Genomic DNA, 22,735 nt, shown 5'->3' on the forward strand with positions numbered 1-22,735 from the left:
CCGGTTTTTCAAAGCTTCATGAGTTTTTACAAAAGGTCGTCCCAACACTAGAGGAGCGTCATCGAGGATGACAAAGTCGGTTGGGATTACCATTTGATTTGTTTGAACCAAGACATCCTCCACTTCACCGATTGATTTTATTACTTTCCGATAGGATAGAAAAATGGGTATTTGAAGTGGAGAAAAATCACTAATACTTAATTTTTCAAAAATATAGTTAGGCATTATGTTAACACAAAGATCTTTATCAATGGTGATATTACTAATAAAGGAATTTTGAAAGAAACATGGAACCGGTGTAATGTTAATTTCAAAAGGGTCTTCTTTTATTAGCGAGGTTTGATCATTAGTTAACTTAACACTTACCATTTCTTCAATTTTAGTACTAGTGTTTAGCTCTTTTAAAAACTTGGCATGAGGGGTTATTAAACAATGATTTTCGAAAGTAGGTGACAAGAGATTAATTTCTTCAAAATTAGACTCTTCATGAATTTTAACATTATCGGACTCACCTTTTTCATTGTTTAACTCATGTGTCGGTTTTTCACTTTCTTGTTCTTCCATTTCTACACTTTCAACTACCTCTACGTTATTATCATTTTTTAGCTCTTCTCTTGCGCGGGATTCCTCTTCCCTTGCGCGAGATTCTTTTATATAACGTTCGATAGTTTTAAGTTGTTCCAATATCCTATTAGTTACTTCGGTGAGAGAAAAAGAATTTGGATCCTCAAAGCTTGAATCCGGTTGTTCGATCCTTGGTTCCTCATAATACTCATATGAAGTAGATGGTTCACACCATTGTTCTTCATTGTAAGTATATGATGGATAAGGGTCAAAACTTTGTTCTTCATAGTACTCATATGAGGTGGGTTGTTCACGCCATGGTTCCTCATAATAAGAGTATGAAGGTGGTGGCTCATATGTTGAATCTTCAAAGTACGAGTATGAAGGCTCATACCTTGGTTCATCAAAATATGGGTATGAGGGAGCAGGTTCATACATTTGGTCTTCATAGGATGTGTATGAAGTTGATGGCTCGTACCTGGGCTCCTCATAATGGTTGTATGAATTGGATGGTTGATATGAGTTATTATATTGAACCGAGCGTGCGTTACGACAATTAGTGCAATAATTACCCCTATAATCATCCTCATCATAGGTGTAGTTGTAACCTCTTGAGTATTGATCCATAAGAATCACTCAACAGACCACAACTGAGTCTCGGGACCAGAAAACAAAAATAAGACTGAAACAGAAGCTGGACACGGCCCCGTGTTGAGTGAACACGGCCCCGTGTTCAGGGTCTGTATCTGGGCGTTTTAATTAAATTTACTGGTCACGTTGAACACGGGGGCGTGTTGAGTGAACACGGCCCCGTGGTCAGACTCTGTATCTGGGTATTTAAGTAAAAATATGCAGCACGGGGGCGTGTTCAGTGAGCACGGCCCCGTGTTCAGGCTACTGTAAATGCAAAACTAAACTAAAATGCAGAAAAATGCGCGCGTTTTGAAAAAGTTTTGAGAAACTAATTAGGCCGTCGATTTTAAGCTTTCTTAAAATCCTTTTGTCCCCGGCAACGGCGCCAAAACTTGATGTGCGTGAAGTGTGTTATATTTTTGATGAGTATTTAAGCCCCTTTTTTACACTTTTAGCCAAGTTTTAAATTTATAAAACACGATATTTACTAACACTAAACACACATATGGGCAAGTGCACCCATCGTGGACGTAGTATAGTGTTGGTAAGATACCGAGGTCGTCCAAGGACACAAGAGCTTTTAATACCGGTTTATCCTCAACGTCTAATCAAATCAAAAAGTTAGAAAAATGTTTTAAACTAAGAAAAATAAAAACTAACCAAATGCTGAAAATAAAAATAAAATAAAAACAGATAGACAAGATGAATCACTTGGATCCGACACGTGTGTTAGTATAACCTTTGATTATTTTCGCACTTTTGCACTTGTTTAAGAGATTATCTTAGTTATTGTAGTAGGCCCCTCTTTTGAAGGCGACGTTACCCTCAACCCAGTAGTTTGAGTCAGCAAGGATACAATCCTAAAGGGTCGGATTATTGAAAGATAATGAATTAAGTTATTAATGCAAATTGTGGTAGGCCCCGCTTTTGGCGGTGACGTTACCCTCGGCTAAGTAGTCTGAGTCAGCAGGGATACAGTCCTAAATAGCCGGGTTATAGTATTAATAGTAGTTAACTTATGAGGGGGTCAAAGAGTTTGGATCCCCGCCATCCAATACCTATGGGCATTGAAGGAGATCCTACTAAATTTGACCCAGGTCCCAAGCAGGACCTCTAAACGCTGAACAAGGGCAAGACCCTTACCAAACCGTTCCCTTAACCCCCGACCAGGTAGCCAACATACCTCCATATAGACCGTGGAGATATGAATGGTGAAAATCTTTTATTTTATATAGACAGTAAAATAATGCCAAGACACCACGGACAAACGATAAGGAAAGATCACCTTCAACATAAGTAACTAGTTATTAAAGTCATTAATACAAAACCAAATAAAAAGTGAAAAAGATTAAAAATAAAAAGTATTATACTAAACACTTGTCTTCACCAAGTGATGTAAGAGACTTAGGCAAACATGGCCTTGATTGTCAAGAACTCTTACGATCAATCTTGGATCCCGAGACGACTCACACACTCTACGATGGACAATGGATGATGGTGGTGGATGATGGTGTTATGGTGGTGGTGGGTGGTGGATGAAGTGTGAGAGAGGTGGTGTGCCAAGGGATGAGTTGAAATGAAGCCAAGCACTCCTATTTATAGGCTGAACAGAAGCCTGGGCACGGCCCCGTGTCCGCTGGACACGGCCCCGTGCCCGTCTGACACTCTCTCTCTTCATTAATTGTAATTCGCAATTACAATAAATGCACCTGCAGCACTCTGACCACGCCCCCGTGTCCGCTGGGCACGGCCCCGTGGTGGGCAATAGAAGCTTATACCACTTTGTCTTTTGTGCCAGGGCTGACCATCCTGGACACTGCCCCGTGCTCGCTGAGCACGACCCCGTGTTGAGCTGGACACGCCCCGTGTCCGCTGGACACAGCCCCGTGTTCAGCTGGGCACAGCCCCATGCTCAGCTGGGCACAGCCCCATGCTCAGCTTTCTTCTTGTTTTTGCTTTGGGAGATGCTGTCGAGGAGTCGGGCATGCCACGTTTCTTCCTTTTCTTTGTATTTATGTTGGATTTGGCTGCATTTTTGCTTCTTTTGTTCATTTAAGCTCTTTTAACCCTGAAAATACAAAAGGAAGACAAAAGCACACTTTTTCCAACATTAGTACTTAAAAAGGGTTAGTTTTATGCCTCATTTGATGTAATTTATATGTTGCATTTTACACACATCACTTGTTCATTACATTTCTGAGTGATCCTTAATATTGTTCATTGATTCAAGCATCACACCTCACATCTAAAGATTTGGTTGCATTATCTTAGCTTGATTTTTGACCAAAACACTTTGTTACTTGAATTTATCAAATCAAGTGTTAAGAAAGGTATATCAAGCAAGCATGATAACAATTTAGGGCAAAACTTCGATGCATAAAGTTTTCAAGGATGTATTATGTATGTGTCTGTAAAACATGACCTTGTTGTAAATTGAGACCATAGATAGAGCCTTAATTTTGAATGATTCATCCAACGTAAATTGGATTTATGAGACAATCAATGGAATCGAATTACCTGATGATTAAGTTATCAAACACCTCCTTGGCTTCCGACATGCTTGAAGATTTGGGATTTTTCTACAAAAGAAAAAAAATATCTGAGATTAGGTTAGTTGAAGGTTTATATGAACGGATGCAATTTAATCTCTGGTCCGCCGTCGAAGATCTGAAACAGAGCAATCAATGGAATTAAAATGCCATTGTAGTAGGTTAAAATTATTAGGTAGATTGTTTGAATTACCTGATGATTAAGTTATCAAACACCTCCTTGGCTTCCGCCAAAGCGTGTTGGTTCCTAGCTTCGAGAAGTTCACTTTCTGTTCATCCGCATGAAAAGCATAAGGAAAAAACAACTCAGATCATATGCTCATCACATTGAATTTGATGTTACAAAATACAAACATGCATATTTTGACCAAAAGTCAACTTACAGGATAACATGTGTGCATATTGGATTGAGTGTAACCATTACGGATGCTGGTCTGACAACAATTAATCCCATCACAATAGCTTCTCTTAACACTCCCAGGTTCTTGAGAGCATATCTTCGAACACTGAATAAAGTACATGGATGGTCTGCGTGGTTAACCAAAATGAAAACAATAAGCAAATTTATAACAGATTAAGTCACCTATAACCATTAACAATAAGCATCAAAATCTAAAAAAGATGACACTAAAAATTGACATTCTAAACGATGATACACACACGTACACAAACCTGTTGAGTAAATCAAAGATATGTGGAGATGAAGACATCACTGACTTCGAAGGACGAGGCTTCGATTCAACAACAGGTGCAAGAACAGCGTGAAGATTCGTAATCTTCGATTCATCATATGGCAGCTTCGGATGCTTTGTATTCTTCATCGAAGAGAGAGAGAGTAGAGAGAGATATTGGAATGGGTTTTTGAAATTATGATCAGGTTTGGATTTGGGTTTGAATTGATATTGATATTTGAGAGAGAGAAGAATTGAATCTCTATTAAATGCAAATTACATATCACTATACGTTTTTAAATTTCAAATTTCAAATTACCCTCCCATTTGAATGAAACATCAGTGGTTTGAGACTCTTGAATGAACATTAGTGGTTGAATGAACAATCAGTGGTCTCATAATTGAGAGTGGGGCAGTGGTTTGATGCCATAAGCGGACAAACTTTGAATTTTAAAGTCTTTTAATATTAGACATTATGATGTAATAATGAAATAAGAAAAGCCTTGTTGGACATGCTCTCTAGCTGACACATCAGCTTTTCTTATATCACTTGGATTTCTCCTTTTATAGAAAGTATAGATATTAAAAAACAAAGTTAATGAATAGTGTCCAACCCATTAAGAAGTTGCCACGTGGCAACTGTTTTCTTTTATTTATACCATATATTTTTTCTCTAATTACTCGCGTTTGTTAACTTAAAAAAATTATATATTAATTAACATAATCAAAAGAAATGCATATGTGCTTTTCTTTACGTGGGTTCTTCCGATTGAAAATTTTACTAATTTTTTCTTCTTTTCATTAAAAACCTTTAGTCGTTAGTGGGTTTTCTCTTTTTTTTTTACTAATTTTTATGAAAATCTAATCAACCTTTCATAACTTATCATTGTATTGTATCCAACAAACAATATAATTTACACTTGATATAAATAATCCAACTTTAAATTTACTTATTGTAATTAATCTTGTATAATCACTGTCGTGAAGCAAATAACGTGATATTCCGATGAGGCTCAAGCTATTCACACATCTTAAAACTTATTTTGATATCATGACATGTATACGACCAATATAGGTGTATACGAGGCATATAAATATAAATATCATGCCAAGGAGGTTTTTATAAGCATAAGTAAAATGCATTATACTAAAGCGGTAATATCACAAATAACATTCTTATATTTTAATCATACATTTTATGATAAAAGTCACTGAAGGTTATAGAAAACTAATTAAAATGATGATATAAAGAAATATGAGCAACATACATCGTATTTGCCTGTATATAATTTTGCTTTGTTCGATCAATTGTAGATATTGGTATTGCTTTTGCATTATTTCTCCAAATTATATACACAGCTAAAAATTAATCAATGTGGAATTAAGAAAAAAAAGACAAAAAACATGTTGGAAAGAGGAGGGAGGATAAAATACAATGATCATACCAACTGAGCTATAGTAGGTGACGAAAGAGAATACTTACAGTATCTATAATCACTACTACAAAACAGAGCTTTAGACGGGGTGATATGGGTTTTAAGACGTTGTTTTTAACACCGTTTTAAAGCACACCGGGATGTATTTTAATCAAAGCGTATTGACATTTATAAGACGGTGTTCAACACCGTCTAAAGGTTGCATAAAATAGTATAAAACGGTATTAAATCATTAGACGGGGTTTTTTTTTGAATTTTCTTGAATATATTAATCAAAACAGCACAATGGTCATATGGATATTGATCTTAAGACGGTGTTATTTCTTTAACCCCGTCTAAAATAAAACTTCAACACCGTCTAATACTCCATTTTGTAGTAGTGAATATATAGGGGAAAGTTACTCTACAAATAAAGTTAATGTACTAAACATACGAATAACATGAAAAAACAAAAAGCATACGGTGGCATTTTTGTAATTATCTGCTTGTAAGGTAATTATCAAAATTACTCTACAGGATCACTTGTAGAGTAATTTTGAATTGTATGTTGTTTGATAAACTTGCAGGTTAATTTTGATTCACTTGTAAAGTAATTTTGATGCAGAGTAATTTTAATACACTTGAAGAGTAATTTTGATAATTACCCTACAAGAACAAAATTACCCTACAAGAACATTTTACAAAATTACTCTACAAAAGATCAAAATTACTCTACAGGATCATTTGTAGAGTAATTTTGATAGTTACTGATAATTACAAAAATATCACCGTATTTTTTTTGTTTTTTCCTTCAGTTCGTACGCTTTGTACGTTAACTTTATTTGTATTTGATCTTTTACCATAATATATAACATTTTCTAAAAACTTTCGCCCCAGGAAAGTTGGGCCTCGGGTCGTCGCATGGCCTGCCCAGCCAAGTAGCTGGCCTTGAGTAATAACACAACAAAAGATACAAATGAATTATGGTATAGATGAAAAAGCATATGTTGGGTTCATCGAGAAAAGTTAAAAGCTTATTCTTCGTAATCATCATACTCAATTAATCTTATCAATAACAAAGCTAACATATGGTCTGAGAAGGGTAAGATACGGCCTTACCTCTACCCCGTAGGAATAGGAAGACTGCTTCCAGTGAGACCCCCCGACTCGATAGTAATTTTGCATCAAGCCTTGAATCTAAGAGACATAGCACTTAGCATTCAGGACAATGACCGATTGGTGCATGCACCCCCATGTTGTTCGACTATCAACGTACCACATGATGCATGATTAACCAGGGGCAGATCTACTTAGTGGTGAGGGGTTGCCCGGGATACCCCTCAACTTTCTTGGCGAACTATAATTTTTTTTCTTTAATCTCCGTTTTATTTATCGGGGATGCCTCTAAGCAAATGTTAGGATACCCCTGAGTGTAGTGAAGATAAAAAAACTTAAATTTTACGGTCATGGAAACGAAAATTTCTGGTTGGAAACTTACAGAGTCACTCTTCTTAAAAGAATGAAGAAGATGAAGATTTATATTAATAAAATAATATGAGAGCATTGGGACAAGGTAATAGTAGTCTGCGCAAATGTCAGAGATATTTAGTCAAACTTCAACCATTTATAGTTTAGGGCGGTAGGGGTGGCACGTTATGTCACCGTGATACATCAATTCAACGCGTGATAAAATAACAATTCCGACCGCCACCTACTTTTTCACGAGTGATGATTTCAAGACCGTGATAAAATCAACGCGTTATGACTTGAGCGTGATAAATGGATGTGAGGGGGTGTGAGTGTTTATTGTTGGGTGTTGTTAGTGGTGACCATTGCCACCAAAAAAGGTTGTGAGTGATGGAAAAAATGGTTGATCATATGACGGAACTTGATTGGGTGCTTGTGAGTGATGGAATTCTATCACTAGTGACCACCCCCACTCCCCTTATATGATTTATTATGAACATTATTTATTTGTTTTTTTATATTTTGTACTTTCTCCCTACATAAAAATTTCCTTGATAAATGTTTTTAAATTCCAGTTATATAAAACTAAAGATAAAAATTTAAGATATGAATCAATTTAAAACCTATGATTCTAATATTGAAACTTCCTATAAGACTACATGCTTTAAGCCTTTAACAAATATTTGCTGTTCTTTTTATTGTTAAAGATATTTTTATTACAAACTAAAAATTATTTATAAAACTTCAAGATCACACATAAAGTTTTATAAAAAAATATTTGATATCGTGTTTTCGTGTGTGGTACACTCATTAATAATAAAAACTGATAATCAAGATATGCTTTAGAATGTAATATTAAAATTATATTTGGATCCCATATTTGATATCTTTTTATTCAACTCATGAAATACACGGGTTTTATACTAGTATACACACACACACACACATACTAACCGCAAAGGTCCCTAAGGGTTCTCAAATTCGCAGGGATGACCCTATGTAAAAGAAATTTTTAAGGGTACTTTTTACTAGCCGCACAGGGTCCCTTAGGCCCTCAAATAATTAGAGACAGATATAAGTAAAAATTTTGGGATACCCCTGACTTTTTCTTCTAGTTCCGCCACTGTGATTAACCATCAGTCACTATTAACGTTATTTTTTCACGAAATTAGTAAAATAACGTTAAAATTAGTGCAATTTCACTTTTGTCACTCGGACGCCCACATATATATACATTATTTTTTCACGAAATTAGTAAAATAACGTTAAACATAGTGCAATATAACTTAGAATTGTTTTAATATGACCTTGATCACACCATTACTTTAGATAATATGTGTTCGTTAACTATATCGATTCTCGACACAGTACATGTAATGAAACGAACCGGACAGATACCGACAGATCAACGTCGGTACCAGTTCGATATTTGTTTTTCTTGTTTTCGACGGATATTCATTTTTTTGTTGTCGATCAATTTTTTGTGCTTCTCTTTCGATTGTTAGAGCGAGTGCTAATATCGAAATGAACTGAATCGATGCTAATATAAATTTGTTAAAAATCGGAACCCGACGCGGAACGCAGGCACAACCCCCAAGTTAATATAATTAACCTGGTTTTATTTTTTTTTACACATTGTAGCTCTCTTATTTCTACTTGGGGCTATAACCACAAACGTAATGCCAAGTGACATCTCAAATGATAATATGCATAAACAAATGATAATATCCATAAACAATGATCGTACTTCTTTTAATATTATTTTAACTAGTTATTTTTCGTCCGCGCGTTGTGGCGGGACCCAATGACTACAAAAGGCGTGGCAGTACAAAAAATACCGTTACCGAAATCCCCAAAAGTGGGTACCACCGGTCGGTATTGGTACGGCACCGGTATTTGAGGGTAAAAACCGGTGAATACCTATGCAGAACCGGTACCGAAAATACACCGGTTTGGTAAATTTGAGATTGGATTACTTGCATTGCTGCGTTGCTACAGGATTTGATGAGCTCGGTACCAACCGGTACCGAAAATACCGTTACCGAAAATACCGTTACCGAAATCCCCAAAAGTGGGTACCGGTACCGAATATACCTAGTATGGTACGGTTCGGTACCGGTCGGTACTGGTACGACACCGGTATTTGAGGGTAAAAACCGGTGAATACCTGTGCAGAAACGGTAACGAAAATACACCGGTTTGGTAAATTTGAGACCGATACCTATACCCGATACCATTTACTCATCTTATCTTTAATGAGGTTACTATTCATTCTATTCTAATGTTAATTTAAAAAATAAACAATAAATCACATTCCTGTTCATTCAGTTTCAATTTTATTACATATATTATATATATAGATTATCCTTCAACACAATTATACAATCATACTACAGTCAATAAACAATTAGCATACTTTCTTGTTAATTTTCTTAATTATGAATGATGTAAAGATGATCTCAAACCCCTAATCTTGTAGTACACCCAAAAGCTAGAGAGTGGATTGAGTTTGTGGCAGGAGAGTTAAAGTAAAATAGCACAGCAGACCTAGAGAATAGAATGAAGCATAGATAGTGTGGGGGTCCTAAACTCTTCCCATCCACATAACTACAAAATCTATGCATTCATTATTATAAACCCCAACTCACCAAACCCTCTCTCTCTCTCTCTCATTTCCCAAGACAACCCTCAATGATCCAGTTGCAGCTTCAGTTGCACAGTTTCATACCCTCCTGATCTGTTTCTGCCTCTAGATCTTCCCAGATCTTATACTTTTGTTTTGTTTTGTTTCTTCTGTTTGTTCAAAAGGGTTTGTTGTGTTGTGATCAACAAGTTATATTATACTATACTTAGTTAGTTTGCTATAAATATCTGTAGTTGTGGCTTCTAGCAGGAGTACTAGGTTATCCTCTGATCATTCCGGTGCATTTGCTGACTGGGTAGCTAACCCTTCTTCCTCTTCTAGGGTTTCTAACCAAGAACTTTCTTTAGGGTTTCATGCCGCCGGTCCCCCCACTGCCGGCGGAGGCCTTTGGTCGTCTCCCACTCCCCGGCAGATCAACTATGGCGTCCCGGCTGAGATGGGCATGTTTGTTGTTGCTCCCTCTAACCATCATCCAAACCATCATCTCTCCGATCATCCTCATGATCATCCTCATTCTCTCCACCACACAATCTCCGGCACCGCCGCTGCGACGGCGCTTGGTGTCGGAGTGGGTGTCATTCCACTTTTAACTAATGTTGCCACTAGTTGTAGCAATAATAATAATAATATTAATAGTATTCAGTTCTGGCAAACTCCACAAGGTTATTCAAAAAAAGGTATAGTCTCCGATCATGTGTTTGCCGGTGGTGGTGGAGGTAACGGTGGTGGTGGTGGGTCGGTGTCCACGTCAGCTTCAGGGTCGACAACAACGTGTCAAGATTGTGGGAACCAAGCGAAGAAAGACTGCAACCACCGGCGGTGTAGAACTTGTTGTAAAAGTAGAGGGTTTGATTGTGCTACTCACGTGAAAAGCACGTGGGTTCCGGCAGCTCGCCGTCGTGAACGTCAGCTGGTTGTTACTTCCACCGGTGGTGGTGTAACTGCAGCTGGTTCTTCAGCTTCCACTTCAGGGTCTAAGAAGCCTCGGCTTGTTTCTCGTACTACAACACCTTCTCATACTTCTACTTCTAGAAGCTTTGGAACTAGCTCTAGTCATCACCAAGGTAACTTTACTAACTAACAAAACATTGTACAAGTGTTTGTTTGGTAGAATTCGAACCGTTATATATTATTGTTAGGTTTGTTTGGACCAGTCTCTCACCGCAAGCAGTCTCTCTGTCTTCCAAAGAAAAATGTAGTATGAGTAGGATTTTACTGGCTACGTTTGTCGGTTTATTTGTTTTCTGTGTCTCACTGGAAGCAGTCTCTCTGTCTTCCAAAGAAAAATGTAGTATGAGTAGGATTTTACTGGCTACGTTTGTCGGTTTATTTGTTTTCTGTGTCTCACTGGAAGCAGTCTCTCTGTCTTCCAAAGAAAAATGTAGTATGAGTAGGATTTTACTGGCTACGTTTGTCGGTTTATTTGTTTTCTGTGTCTCACTGGAAGCAGTCTCTCTGTCTTCCAAAGAAAAATGTAGTATGAGTAGGATTTTACTGGCTACGTTTATCGGTTTATTTGTTTTTTGTGTCTCACTGGAAGCAGTCTCTCTGTCTTCCAAAGAAAAATGTAGTATGCGTAGGATTTTACTGGCTACGTTTGTTTGTTTGTTTTCTGTTTATTTGTTTCTAGTGCAAGCTTTCGAATAAAAAGTTATTATAACTAAGATTTCACTTGATCGAGGTTTTAGTGCGAGCAATCTCTCTATCTTTCGAAATGCATATTACTTAATTACGTTTGTTTATATATGTTATTGTGCAATGACAAATGGTTTTGTTGTGAACTTGTAATGTCACTAGATGCTAAATTCATGCAATCATTGCCGGGTCAAGTACGCGCTCCGGCGGTGTTCAAGTGCGTTCGAGTAACCGCAGTCGAAGATGGAGACGACGAATACGCATACCAAGCATGCGTAACCATCAGTGGTCATGTGTTCAAAGGCTTCCTCTATGATCAAGGAGTTGAAACACGAGACCAAACCAACGTGCCGAATTTATCCGAATTGCATTTAGGCGGTGGTGGTGGCGGAGGGCGGAATGTGAGCTGTTGTTTAACATCACCACCACTAAACCCACCGGCAGGATACAGTGGAGGATTGCTTGGTTGATGACAGCATTATTAGATATTGGTTCACGCTTGATATGATATGATATAAACTTTACTCATGTGTTTTTGTTTTTATGTATGCCCAAAATTTCATGGTATCCAATTAAAATGCTTGTGACATAATCCGGGTTTCCTGCGTGCATGTTTTATGCATATTTTTTTGCACTTGGCTCGATGCAAAAGACGCGTTAGATTGTTGTTGTCTTGTGTGTATGAATATGATAGGTTTAGATATTATATTTCGACTTTTGGTGACTTGGTTAATGTATCCAACCTTGATAACCTTTATACTATACGTACTAGCAGTTAACGTCTATAAAAAGTTTGATTAAACAATAAAAACCTTTGAGACGATATGGTCCCACTCTTTAGAAGAACTATGACAACATTTTACTCTATTTGTTTGATTAGGTTGATTGTAGTAATTAAGAGTTTGTTACTTGTTATAGTGTTTAGGGTTGCAAACAAAACGAAGGAAGTATTCGTTTGTTAAGAAATGTATGTTCGTGAACAGTTACCGAATAAGTTTTTATATTCATGTTCGTTTGTTAAGGAAATGAACTTATGTATGTTCATTTGTATTTGTTAATTTTAGGCAACTAAAGAAAACGAACGCTGATGAACACAAATGAACACAAACTAATATTCATGAACACAAATATAAACAAACGAACACAAACAAGCGTTGATGAACAAAATATATAATACACTTGTACTTGTTAAATATATTATATGTCGGAATTTTTTAGTATTTAAATAAAATACAAAAACTAAAAACACAAATGAACACGTTACCAACATTCACGAACATAAATGAACGAACATGGAATCTGTTTATATTCGTTCATTTAACTAAACGAACGGAATTTCTTGTTCGTGTTCGTTTGTCTAATAAATGAACGAAAACAGACGAACTTTCCGCCAAACGGTTCATAAACTGTTTATAGAACGTTTGGTTTGTTTGCAGCCCTAAAAATGTTGGCTACTATATTTATTTTGAAAACTAATCATTCATTCCCATATATGATAAGGATATATATATTGTTACATCTTTGTTTGAAACATTGTTGAAGTAAATCTTTTTCTATGAAACAAATGTAACTTTATCACCAATTTGATCACGCAAATCCAAATGCACATTGAAGAAAAACATCTTTTAATAGGTACGTTTATGATCACTTTAGTAATCGATACCAAGAGATATGAATCGTATTTTCTTATTTTCATCTTCAACCTTACAAAATTGGATTCAACATATAAACTAACAACTTTTTTCTTCTTCATTTACATCGTTAATGTTCTAGTGAAGCTGATACACACGTGTATTTTTTTTCTCGTCAATCAAAATTATTAGAACATGCGCTGTAATTTCGTTAATTAAATCATAACGTACGTCTGAGATTTTATTTAAACTTAAAGGACGTCAAATACAATTTACCCTTAAAAATGTATAGTTATATTTAGAAGAATACAACCTTAATATATTGTTTTGCATTTTTTTTATAATCATTTTAAGCTTAATTAGTGAACAATTATGAAGCCTCTTTATTGTTTGGTGAATTTTCAAAACTGCAAATTCTTTAGATTAAGCATGAAAAACAAACCACCAAGTAAAACTAGTTTAATACCCGTCCGGTGGACGGGTTACGTTTATGTACTATATATTAATAACCCAAATGAACCTATAAACACAAAGAACTGTACACAAGACTAAACAACATGAGAAACAAAGATAACATATGCTAAGCGCACACAAACTTAATCAACGTGACAAACAAAAGCACTATTCTCTAAGTTATCAAAGGCAAACGAATGTTAAATATCCTCCTGGAATCCCAGCAAATAATATTATCCTCCTGGATCTTACTTATCAATTCCATTATAACATCCTTTTAAAAGCTCATTCCAAACGTCTTTTTAGCCTTAAACATCAATAAAAACAAAAAGACCATAACCCGAGCCTCGAACCCTTGACCAAAATATGCTCTGTATATTCAACATTTTCATCTCACTTTACAAGAGTGGAGCTCAAGATGACATTCCTCCTTGCAAGTGCCTCTGCAGTTGGAACCCGACCCAAAAGCAGACGCCAAACCCCAAACCCGAAAGTTTACCTTCCCCGGTGTTGGTTCAGGACCCCTCAACACTCACTCAACATAGAATTATGTAATATGTATACATAAATATGAAGATGAAGAAAGCTACTGTATTGAATGAAAATAGGGTACATACGAAAAGAAAAATTACAACCTATTTATAATTTATAATAAACAAAGGTATTTGCTCAGTCAAACTATCAGTTCCTATTTTTCTTGCGTTCCACGTTCATCTCGTCTCAACGTTTATTTTCCATGAAGCTCGATCAAACCTGTCAAAGTCTTCATTCACCACAATCTCTCAAACCCATGATTACATGAGGTATTTGCTGGCCTAATAGTCTACTGACCCATGACCCATTAATCGTTAGTTGACCCGTGACCCGTTTGCTATTTGGTGACCCATTTAAAAAAACCGGTCACCGACTTGACCCGTACACGACCCGTAACATCAAGATTAACCCAACACCAGGGCCCACTTGTTCCACGTATAATTAATGCACAGATCTGAAAAATTACCTGTTGGATGCAGTCCCGCAAACTTCGAACAAAAAACTGTTTAGACGTCCCTAGGCTCCACTCCCACCTGTTACCCGTTGGATTCACCTTCAATTGTCGACATCAGCAAACAACATTAATTAAAACTAATAGAGAATTCTATTTGAAAGCCAAGTGATTTCGACAAACAAAGCATTTAATAACGAAACAAATGTGCAAAACATTTACCCGAATTCAGAACTCGCCATACCATACATCGGAGTGGCGTATGGTACATTGCCTTGCAAATGAATGAATGACCGTAAATGCCAGCAGGTTTGCTAGGGTAAGATAGTTGGGCAATGGCGTAACCCCATCGCCTTCACTTTCGACCCGTTCTATTTTAAGTGATCTTGTGTGCTTAAGGCTTCTGCAGCCTCGTTACCAGCTTCTTGATGAGATAACTAACACAAAAATATCATAATCAATATCCACTTGATCTAGCACCAAAAAAATCATTATTCATCAAGAAAATATATTAATATTGAATAATTACTTTGCAGCTTCATGATTTTTTTTGGCAAACATAATAACCATAGTTCTATAGGCATATATCATTTTGTATACATAAAGCAAACGAAATGACATCAATCGCCTTGATTAGGTAATTTGTGTTTTTGCACAAAAAAAATAAAACATAAAAAAGAAACAGATACAAATAGGTTCCCTTGCAAGTTCAAACAATTTAAATATTCACAAAGGCATGTCTATATATGGTAAAACTTACTCACAGGTCACACAAGTTTAGCTCTTAAATCAAAAACTTATACCACAATTTTTTATTAAATAAAAGTAATGATACATTGATACGTGACAGCAATATTCTATAATATTGGTACTTAGCAGCCCTTTTACCTGAAAATTTGAAGAATTTTCATTTCTTTCCTCCATGACTCTTCTAGAATATTCATTGTCAAAAAGAAAAAGGTCAGTTACAAAACTGCATAAAATGCTATAAAAATAGATAATTATAGACTTACATATATACATATGTTATAAACAATAACCTCAATCCATCCCAGAAGAACCTGATAGTCAGCCTTGATATATCTATCCATGCCTTTTGCATTATTTACTTGTTGTATACCCCTAACATCATCAATACATCCCATTAAGCAATCTACATGAAATAAAAAAAAGAGCACACAACTCTAGAAAAAACAATTAAAAATTAAAAATAAAAAAATTAGAGAGATGCACATTAAGTAATTACTCACGTTAAAAAACCTAATGTAAGTCTTCTATGACATTCCACTCAACCTTATTGAATCTGCGGATCAAATAGCACTTGCATTAGACAATTATTAGTATTATATACTCACTTTAATCATGATTAAAGAGTGTCAATTATCAATTGAAAAACCAATAATATTACATTCATGATTCTAATAACATGGATTGATTTTCAAAAATATAATTAACAACGCAAGAATCTAAACCTGCACACACACACACACACACATATTAGCAACAATCTCTAGATTGATGATCGATTTACCGTTATCTCTCTATAGTAGGAAGCATTGAGAGGAAATTAGGTCAAACACATAACAATCAGTGGAGTGAAGTCGATGGAAAATGAAGAAACGAACCAACAGGTGCGAAAAAAGGTAAATCTTACAATTTCAGCACTGGATGGATGTAATTGAAGATATAAAATGCAATGGAGCTTAGAAGCATTACAGCCGCCTTGTGTCGATTCGGAAAGCCCTAGAAAGCACAAGAACATGATTAGAACTATTACAAGCATAATGTATGTTATAAAACAGACCTAAATTCTATATGCATCCCATCAATTTCAACATGACCAACAAATTCAAAACATGGCCAGATCAATCAATTGTAACTAAAGGAATTCAGGTGGCGTTACCTTAAACAATTATCAATAGTATGAGGAATTCATCAAAACAAACAAACACCTAACAAATTCGCTCTAATTAGGGCTTTGAAAAACAGAACACATTACCGAGAGTGTGAGAGATTGATGGTGCTTCAAGCTATGCCAAGGGAACTACTGAAAACGATGAGAACGACAAGCCAAGCAAATGAATTACCAAATTGTGGTCGAATGGCAGTGCCCACTTCTCAAAATCATCAACTGTGGTAGTGGCGGTGGGCACCAGTGGCGTTAATAAAGGAACGAAGTAACCGTAATAAGAGGAGTGGGTGCTCAACCGGCGTTAACCGCAAGAACATGGGAGAGAGAGTGTGTAACCAAATACCATTCAACTGAATTGAGGGTAGGCTTGAATTACGCAGATAATGGGTAGAAAAAGATGGTGGTAACCACCTGTTGAAGAAACCTTTATTGAACTGCCTTGAACTGCCACCATAGAAGTTATTTTTGTGAGTTTAAGTGGCTGAGATTTAATCTCAGCCAAATCTAATGGTAGAGATTGATTTCAAAGGTAACTTCCACTTAATGGGTTCCATATATATATATAATATCATATTTCATATCTGTTTCATTTAAACTACTCGTTTTAATCATGAAAAAAGTACGTTCACAATAAATATACAATACTAAAACTTAACTGCTTTTTACTATTAGAAAAGCTTTAAAGGTTTTAACTAATGTAGCAATTATGATATTTGATTATTATTATTATTAAAAAATAAGATAAGAATAATATAAAATTACATGTGTTCTAATTTAAACTTTTAAAATTAGAAACATGTTATTGGTTTGATAAAAAAAAAAAAAAAAAAAAACAAACTTCTGAATGAATCATGGAGAAAAGTTTGCATAGAATACACGTTTGTTTTATTACTGATCCTTTACGCTACTACATGGCTAAAGTTTGGACTGAAACGGGCACAAAATTAGAGATCAAAACCAAGTGGTCATAAAATCAATGACCGAAACCAAATCAATTGAAAAAACAACCCCTTTATTGTAAAAAAAAAAAAAAAAAAAAAAAAGATAAAAGTCGTTTGTAAAATCTGTCCTCAAAGTTTAAACCAATGTTTTAAAATCCGGTTTTGATATCGTACCGGATTTGGCTCAGAATTAAACAGTTTAACTATCGGACGGTTCAATTGGGTGTACCGGACGGTTCAACCGGTACAACTGACAGGTTTGAACCGGTTTTTAAAACATTGGTCTAAATTACAACAAAATTGTCTTGAAACCGATGTAGAAGTTCAAAAAATATATATACAGTTAAATGTCAGATACCAATGTTGAGAGGGATATTCCAGTCATTAAACCCAGTCGAAAAACAAGTTGCGATAAGGGTTCAATGAATGCCGAAACCAATTGCAAAATAGGAATTTGGTACTCCTAACCTATGTAGTCAGTAGCGGTTAGCGGACATCCAATCGCATAGCGGTCCAACTAGCGGTCGTTTATAGCAGTGCTAAATCCATATGGCGGCCGTAGCACTGCTTTTCTAGGGTTTTAAATTGAGTAAAGTACACGGATGGTCCGTGTGGTTAACTAAAATTTTGGATTTGGTCCCTATGTGTTCAAAAGTACACGGATGGTCCCTGTGGTTTGCACTTTGTAACGCATTTAGTCTCCAGCTAACAAATCTAAAGGTTTCAGCAAGTCTAAGTTAAGGACTAATTGTGTTACAAAGTGCAAACTATAGGGACCATCCGTGTACTTTTGATAAAAGTTGCGAAGTAAATACGTTACAAAGTGCAAACAATAGGGACCATCCGTGTATTTTTGACAAAAGTTGCGGAGTAAATGCGTTACAAAGTGCAAACAAAAGGGACCATCCGTGTACTTTTGACAAAAGTTGCGGAGTAAATGTGTTACAAACTGCATAACCCCTGACTGTTTTTACGATCACATCTACTGTTTTTGTGATTTTTGGTGAAAGATTTAATAAAACCTTTCTAACAAATGGAACCTTATGATGTCTCAAAAGAAAGCAACAATGAATGTCTTGATGATAACAACTTAGCATATTTGGAAGACGAGATACAACATGGTTTTCAACAACCAATCTCACTTTCCTTAGTTGCTTTTTTTATATATCATCCTTTGCGGTTCAAAGACAAAATCATATCCATTGATGTACTAGTGAAATTAATAGTAACAATCATCGATTTTATGAGTATGATAAAATGGTATGAAAGCAATATTGTGAATATAATTATTTATAAGTAGTGGTGAAGAAATTCATAATTGGAAGCGGAAAGAAAGATGTGTGTGCCGAAAGTAAGCCACAACATGTTATAATATTGAAGCATTTTCATGATTTGTTTTAAATAAAAAGTGGCATTTTATTTGATTTAAAAAAGAATTTATGGATGGTCGAGTTTAATTTGGTTGAATAAAGTTATTGCATTCTCCTTATTTTCAGTCATAAATGTCAAATCCAACAGTAGAAAGTGTTCATCGAAGAGACGTTTTCCCATGCTTAATCCTTTTCTCTATTTTGGTCTTTCCTGTAAAGACGATTGCCGTAAGATAGGGCAACGGTTCAAAATCATCACACTTCAAACATCTCATCAATCCATTAAAGAATATATATTTTATCGTATTATATTTATTTATTTTAAATTTAATGTAAGTTATTATTCATTACATTATATGATTCTATCAATTAGCCTAAAGTCGGGGTGTAAAATCATGTATTGTTTTCTTATTCATCGCACTAACTAGTCGGTTTAGTATGTCCCATCTACCATTTGAAACACCAAAATCACTCGTAACATCTTTTCTTGCCGATTCTTGCAACCACTTGAACGTCTTTTCTTTAACCTCGACAGGAAATGAAGACGCTTTAAAAAAACAGACCATGATGGGTAGATACCATCTACAAGAAGAAAGCCTCGTCTGTATTATCTTCCATTAACATAAAATGGACAGAAGGGTGCGGTACCATCTGCTACGCTTTGAAACAACGACGACGTGTACAAAACATTGATGTCGTTGTTTGAACCTGGAACACCAAAATATGATTGCCAAAACCATAAATCATTCGACGTCACCGCTTCAAGTATGATGGTTGGTCTTTTGACGTCACCCCTAACATACGCCTCTCGCAACTCTTTTGGACAATTTCTTTGATATGTGTACAATCGATGCTACCGAGCATCTCTGGAAAATGCCATCTAGCCTCATGTGCGGCGTAAATACATGCGATGTCGTGCCTCGTCGGTTTACGTAGAAACTTTTTACCATACAGTTTACTGGTCGCATTACAAAAGAATTGCAAACATTCACGTCAAGATCTGCCCGACATAGCTAAGTATTCATCAAATTCATCGGGAGGGTTACCTGTCGCTAGTTGGCGAATAGCGGATGTGCATTTTTTGTATCGCGCGTGAAACTTCGTTTGCCCCTCCCGTCGTAACGTTCTTGAAACTATTTTCGCTTGCTTCGATGTCTCCAACTGTTAAAATAAAGAGTGCACATGTCTAATTCATGTTGCAACATTTCTTATTATTTATAAAGTTGTTACTAATCTTGTTACATAAGTGCAGTTATGTTGATTGTACAAGTTATAATAGTTGAAGGGTTGGAATGTAACATTCGGAGGCTTTATGGGTGCATCTTGATACTAGAAGGGTTATATTGAAAATATAGATATTTTCAATATAAAAGGATTTCAACAGTTCATTTTGTACATTCTGGAAGCTGCTGTTCTCTCTCTCATCCATCAGACGATTAGGGTTTTGTTCAGATCAGTCGTGATCTGCTGTGTTTGTGTTTGATAGATCTCTTGTGAGATCTAATCATTGTATTGTTTAGTTGTATAGATCAACTGATATTCATCAGTTGATCATCTCTTTTGTTGTATTGTTACAGGTCTCACTGTTCGTGAGATCTAGGGTTACTGGGGGGATTTTTCCTTTGGTTTGGGTAATAATAAAAGTTTTGGTCACCTTTTGTCACTATATCTTTGTGTTCTTGTTTGTTGTCAAGTTTATACCAATTTTACATGGTATCAGAGCTTTCTTGGCTCTTGATCTGTTGTCGGTTTTAAAGTTTTTTGTCTTCCGCTGTTTGTCGTAGTTCTCTCTGATTTGTTTGTTGATTCTGGGTTTGTTTGAAGGTTTGCTATCAGGAACGTTTGGTGTGAATTGAAGGTTCTTGGTAAAGGTGAAACCCTAATCTAGGGTTTGAAGAAAAGATCGGAGGTATTTGGATCTGTTGAAGGCCGTGTTGGTCTTTGTAACCCAAGAAGGTTACAGGGCAAACTGACCGGTTATAATATCTTCTGGTTTTCTGATCAGTAATTGTAGCCCTAAGTGAAGGCTATAGTTCTGATCTTATTTGAAGATTGCACCCTCTGTAAGATCTTTCTTGTTTTGTTCTTCGTTCTTTACTTTGTTGGTTAGTTGAAGTCGGGGTAGTGAGGACCGGCACCCTTATTTGTTGATATTTTGTGTTGATACTTGTTTGTGATCTGATTACTTGCTGGATATCTGCTGATTTTGTGTGTTATATTGTTTGTTTACTGTTGTTCATTGCATATCTTGTTTACTGGGGTGAGTTTTAGGTTAAAGGCTCCTGAGTTAAGACATGTCCAGGCACCTGTGAGTGATGAACCTGGAGTCTTGACACTGACTCAGTTTCGCCTGTGTGAGTGTCTATCTGTTTTCTTGTGATTGATTGTTGTTTGTGATATTCTTGTTTTGAATAATTGATTGTGTGGTTCTTGTGTGACAATGCCTGCTGATACTGAGACTAGTACTTCTCAGACCTTAATTGGTAAATTAGATATAGGGGATCCATTATATTTGCATCCAAGTGATTCTAGTGCACTGACTATTGTTAACATAAAACTAAAAGGAACAGAAAACTATTCAGTGTGGTCAAGTGCTATGAAACTAGCTTTAGAGGCAAAAAATAAATATGGGTTTATTGATGGTAAGTGTGTTAAACCTGAGAATGATTCTGTATTGGCTAGTCAGTGGGATAGGTGCAACTCTGTGGTGCTTACTTGGTTGTTAAATTCTATATCTGAAGAACTGTTCTTAGGGCAAGTTTTTTCAAAACTTGCATCAGAGGTTTGGACAGACCTCAAAGAGTCATTTTATAGGGTTGATGGGTCTGTTGTTTATGATTTGTATAAGAAGATTAACTGTGTGTCACAAAATGGCTCTTCAGTTGCTGAGTATTATAATAAACTAACCACAATGTGGAAACAATTTGATGCCATGTTACATCTTCCAGCATGTTCTTGTCAGGCTGCAAAAGAGTTCAATGATTTTTCAACCTTAATAAAGCTTATGCAATTTTTAATGGGGTTAGATGATGTTTATCAGTCTGTGAGAACGAATCTGTTAACAAGAGAACCTTTACCCACTGTTAAAGTTGCTTTTTCTATTATATCTAGAGAAGAGTCACATAGGTTAACTAGTACTGGTTCAAAAAATCAAAATGTTGCTTTTGTGTCTAAAACTAATCAGACTGTTGATCAAAAGAAAAAGTTTAATAAGGGGTCAAATTCCAGTTTTAAGTGCACACATTGTAACATGTTGGGACATACGGTGGATAGATGTTTTGAAATCATAGGTTATCCACCTGGTTTTAAAAGAAGAAGTAATAATAATCAGCCAAGTCAGTCTGGAAGGTCTAATATGTCAAATGGTAATAAAAGTAATACTGTTAATAATGTTACTTCTTCTGTGGGTAGTTCTGGTTTTCCTTTTACAAATGAACAGATAGCAAAACTGTTGAGTTTAGTTGGAGAAAAAGGTGGTTCAGATAGTCAGAATCAAAATGTAGGAGGTGAGTCTGTTAATATTCCAAATTTTGTTAGTTGTTCTAGTTCTGGTGTGTTTAATATGGGTGGATGGATTGTTGACTCAGGTGCAAGTCAACACATGGTTAGAACAGACAAAGATTTAATTAATAGTGTTGATGTTTCAGAATTTAATATAACTGTTAGTCATCCTAATGGCACTAATGTTAAAGTCTTGAAAATTGGTGATATAAAATTAACAAATGACTTAGTGCTAAAAGATGTTTTTTATGTGCCAGAATATAGTGTAAATTTGTTGTCTGTGTTTAGGTTATCAAAAGATAATCAAGTGAATGTTGTGTTTAATGAAACAAATTGTCTTCTACAGGATTCCAGTTCAAAGAGA

At 35.8% G+C, this 22,735-nt stretch overlaps 1 protein-coding gene across 1 annotated transcript; it reads left to right on the forward strand.

The window, feature by feature from the left end:
• The first annotated feature begins 9,912 nt into the window (after positions 1-9,912).
• LOC110930796 (protein LATERAL ROOT PRIMORDIUM 1) lies at positions 9,913-12,167 on the forward strand. Its single transcript, XM_022174179.2, has 2 exons — positions 9,913-11,007; positions 11,741-12,167. Exons 1-2 carry the CDS (start codon positions 10,380-10,382, stop codon positions 12,046-12,048), a joined length of 936 nt encoding a protein of 311 aa, XP_022029871.1. The 5' UTR covers positions 9,913-10,379; the 3' UTR covers positions 12,049-12,167.
• The last annotated feature ends 10,568 nt before the right edge of the window (positions 12,168-22,735 follow it).

Source organism: Helianthus annuus, chromosome 3 (genome assembly GCF_002127325.2).
Source record: "Helianthus annuus cultivar XRQ/B chromosome 3, HanXRQr2.0-SUNRISE, whole genome shotgun sequence".
In the NCBI taxonomy this organism is placed as follows: Eukaryota; Viridiplantae; Streptophyta; class Magnoliopsida; order Asterales; family Asteraceae; genus Helianthus; species Helianthus annuus.

Bases quoted from the DNA above. Each gene is read 5' to 3' on its own strand.
- LOC110930796 (XM_022174179.2), top strand. From the start codon at position 10,380: ATGGGCATGTTTGTTGTTGCTCCCTCTAACCATCATCCAAACCATCAT. The intron at 11,008-11,740 runs GTAACTTTACTA...TAATGTCACTAG, and splicing joins TAGCTCTAGTCATCACCAAG to ATGCTAAATTCATGCAATCA.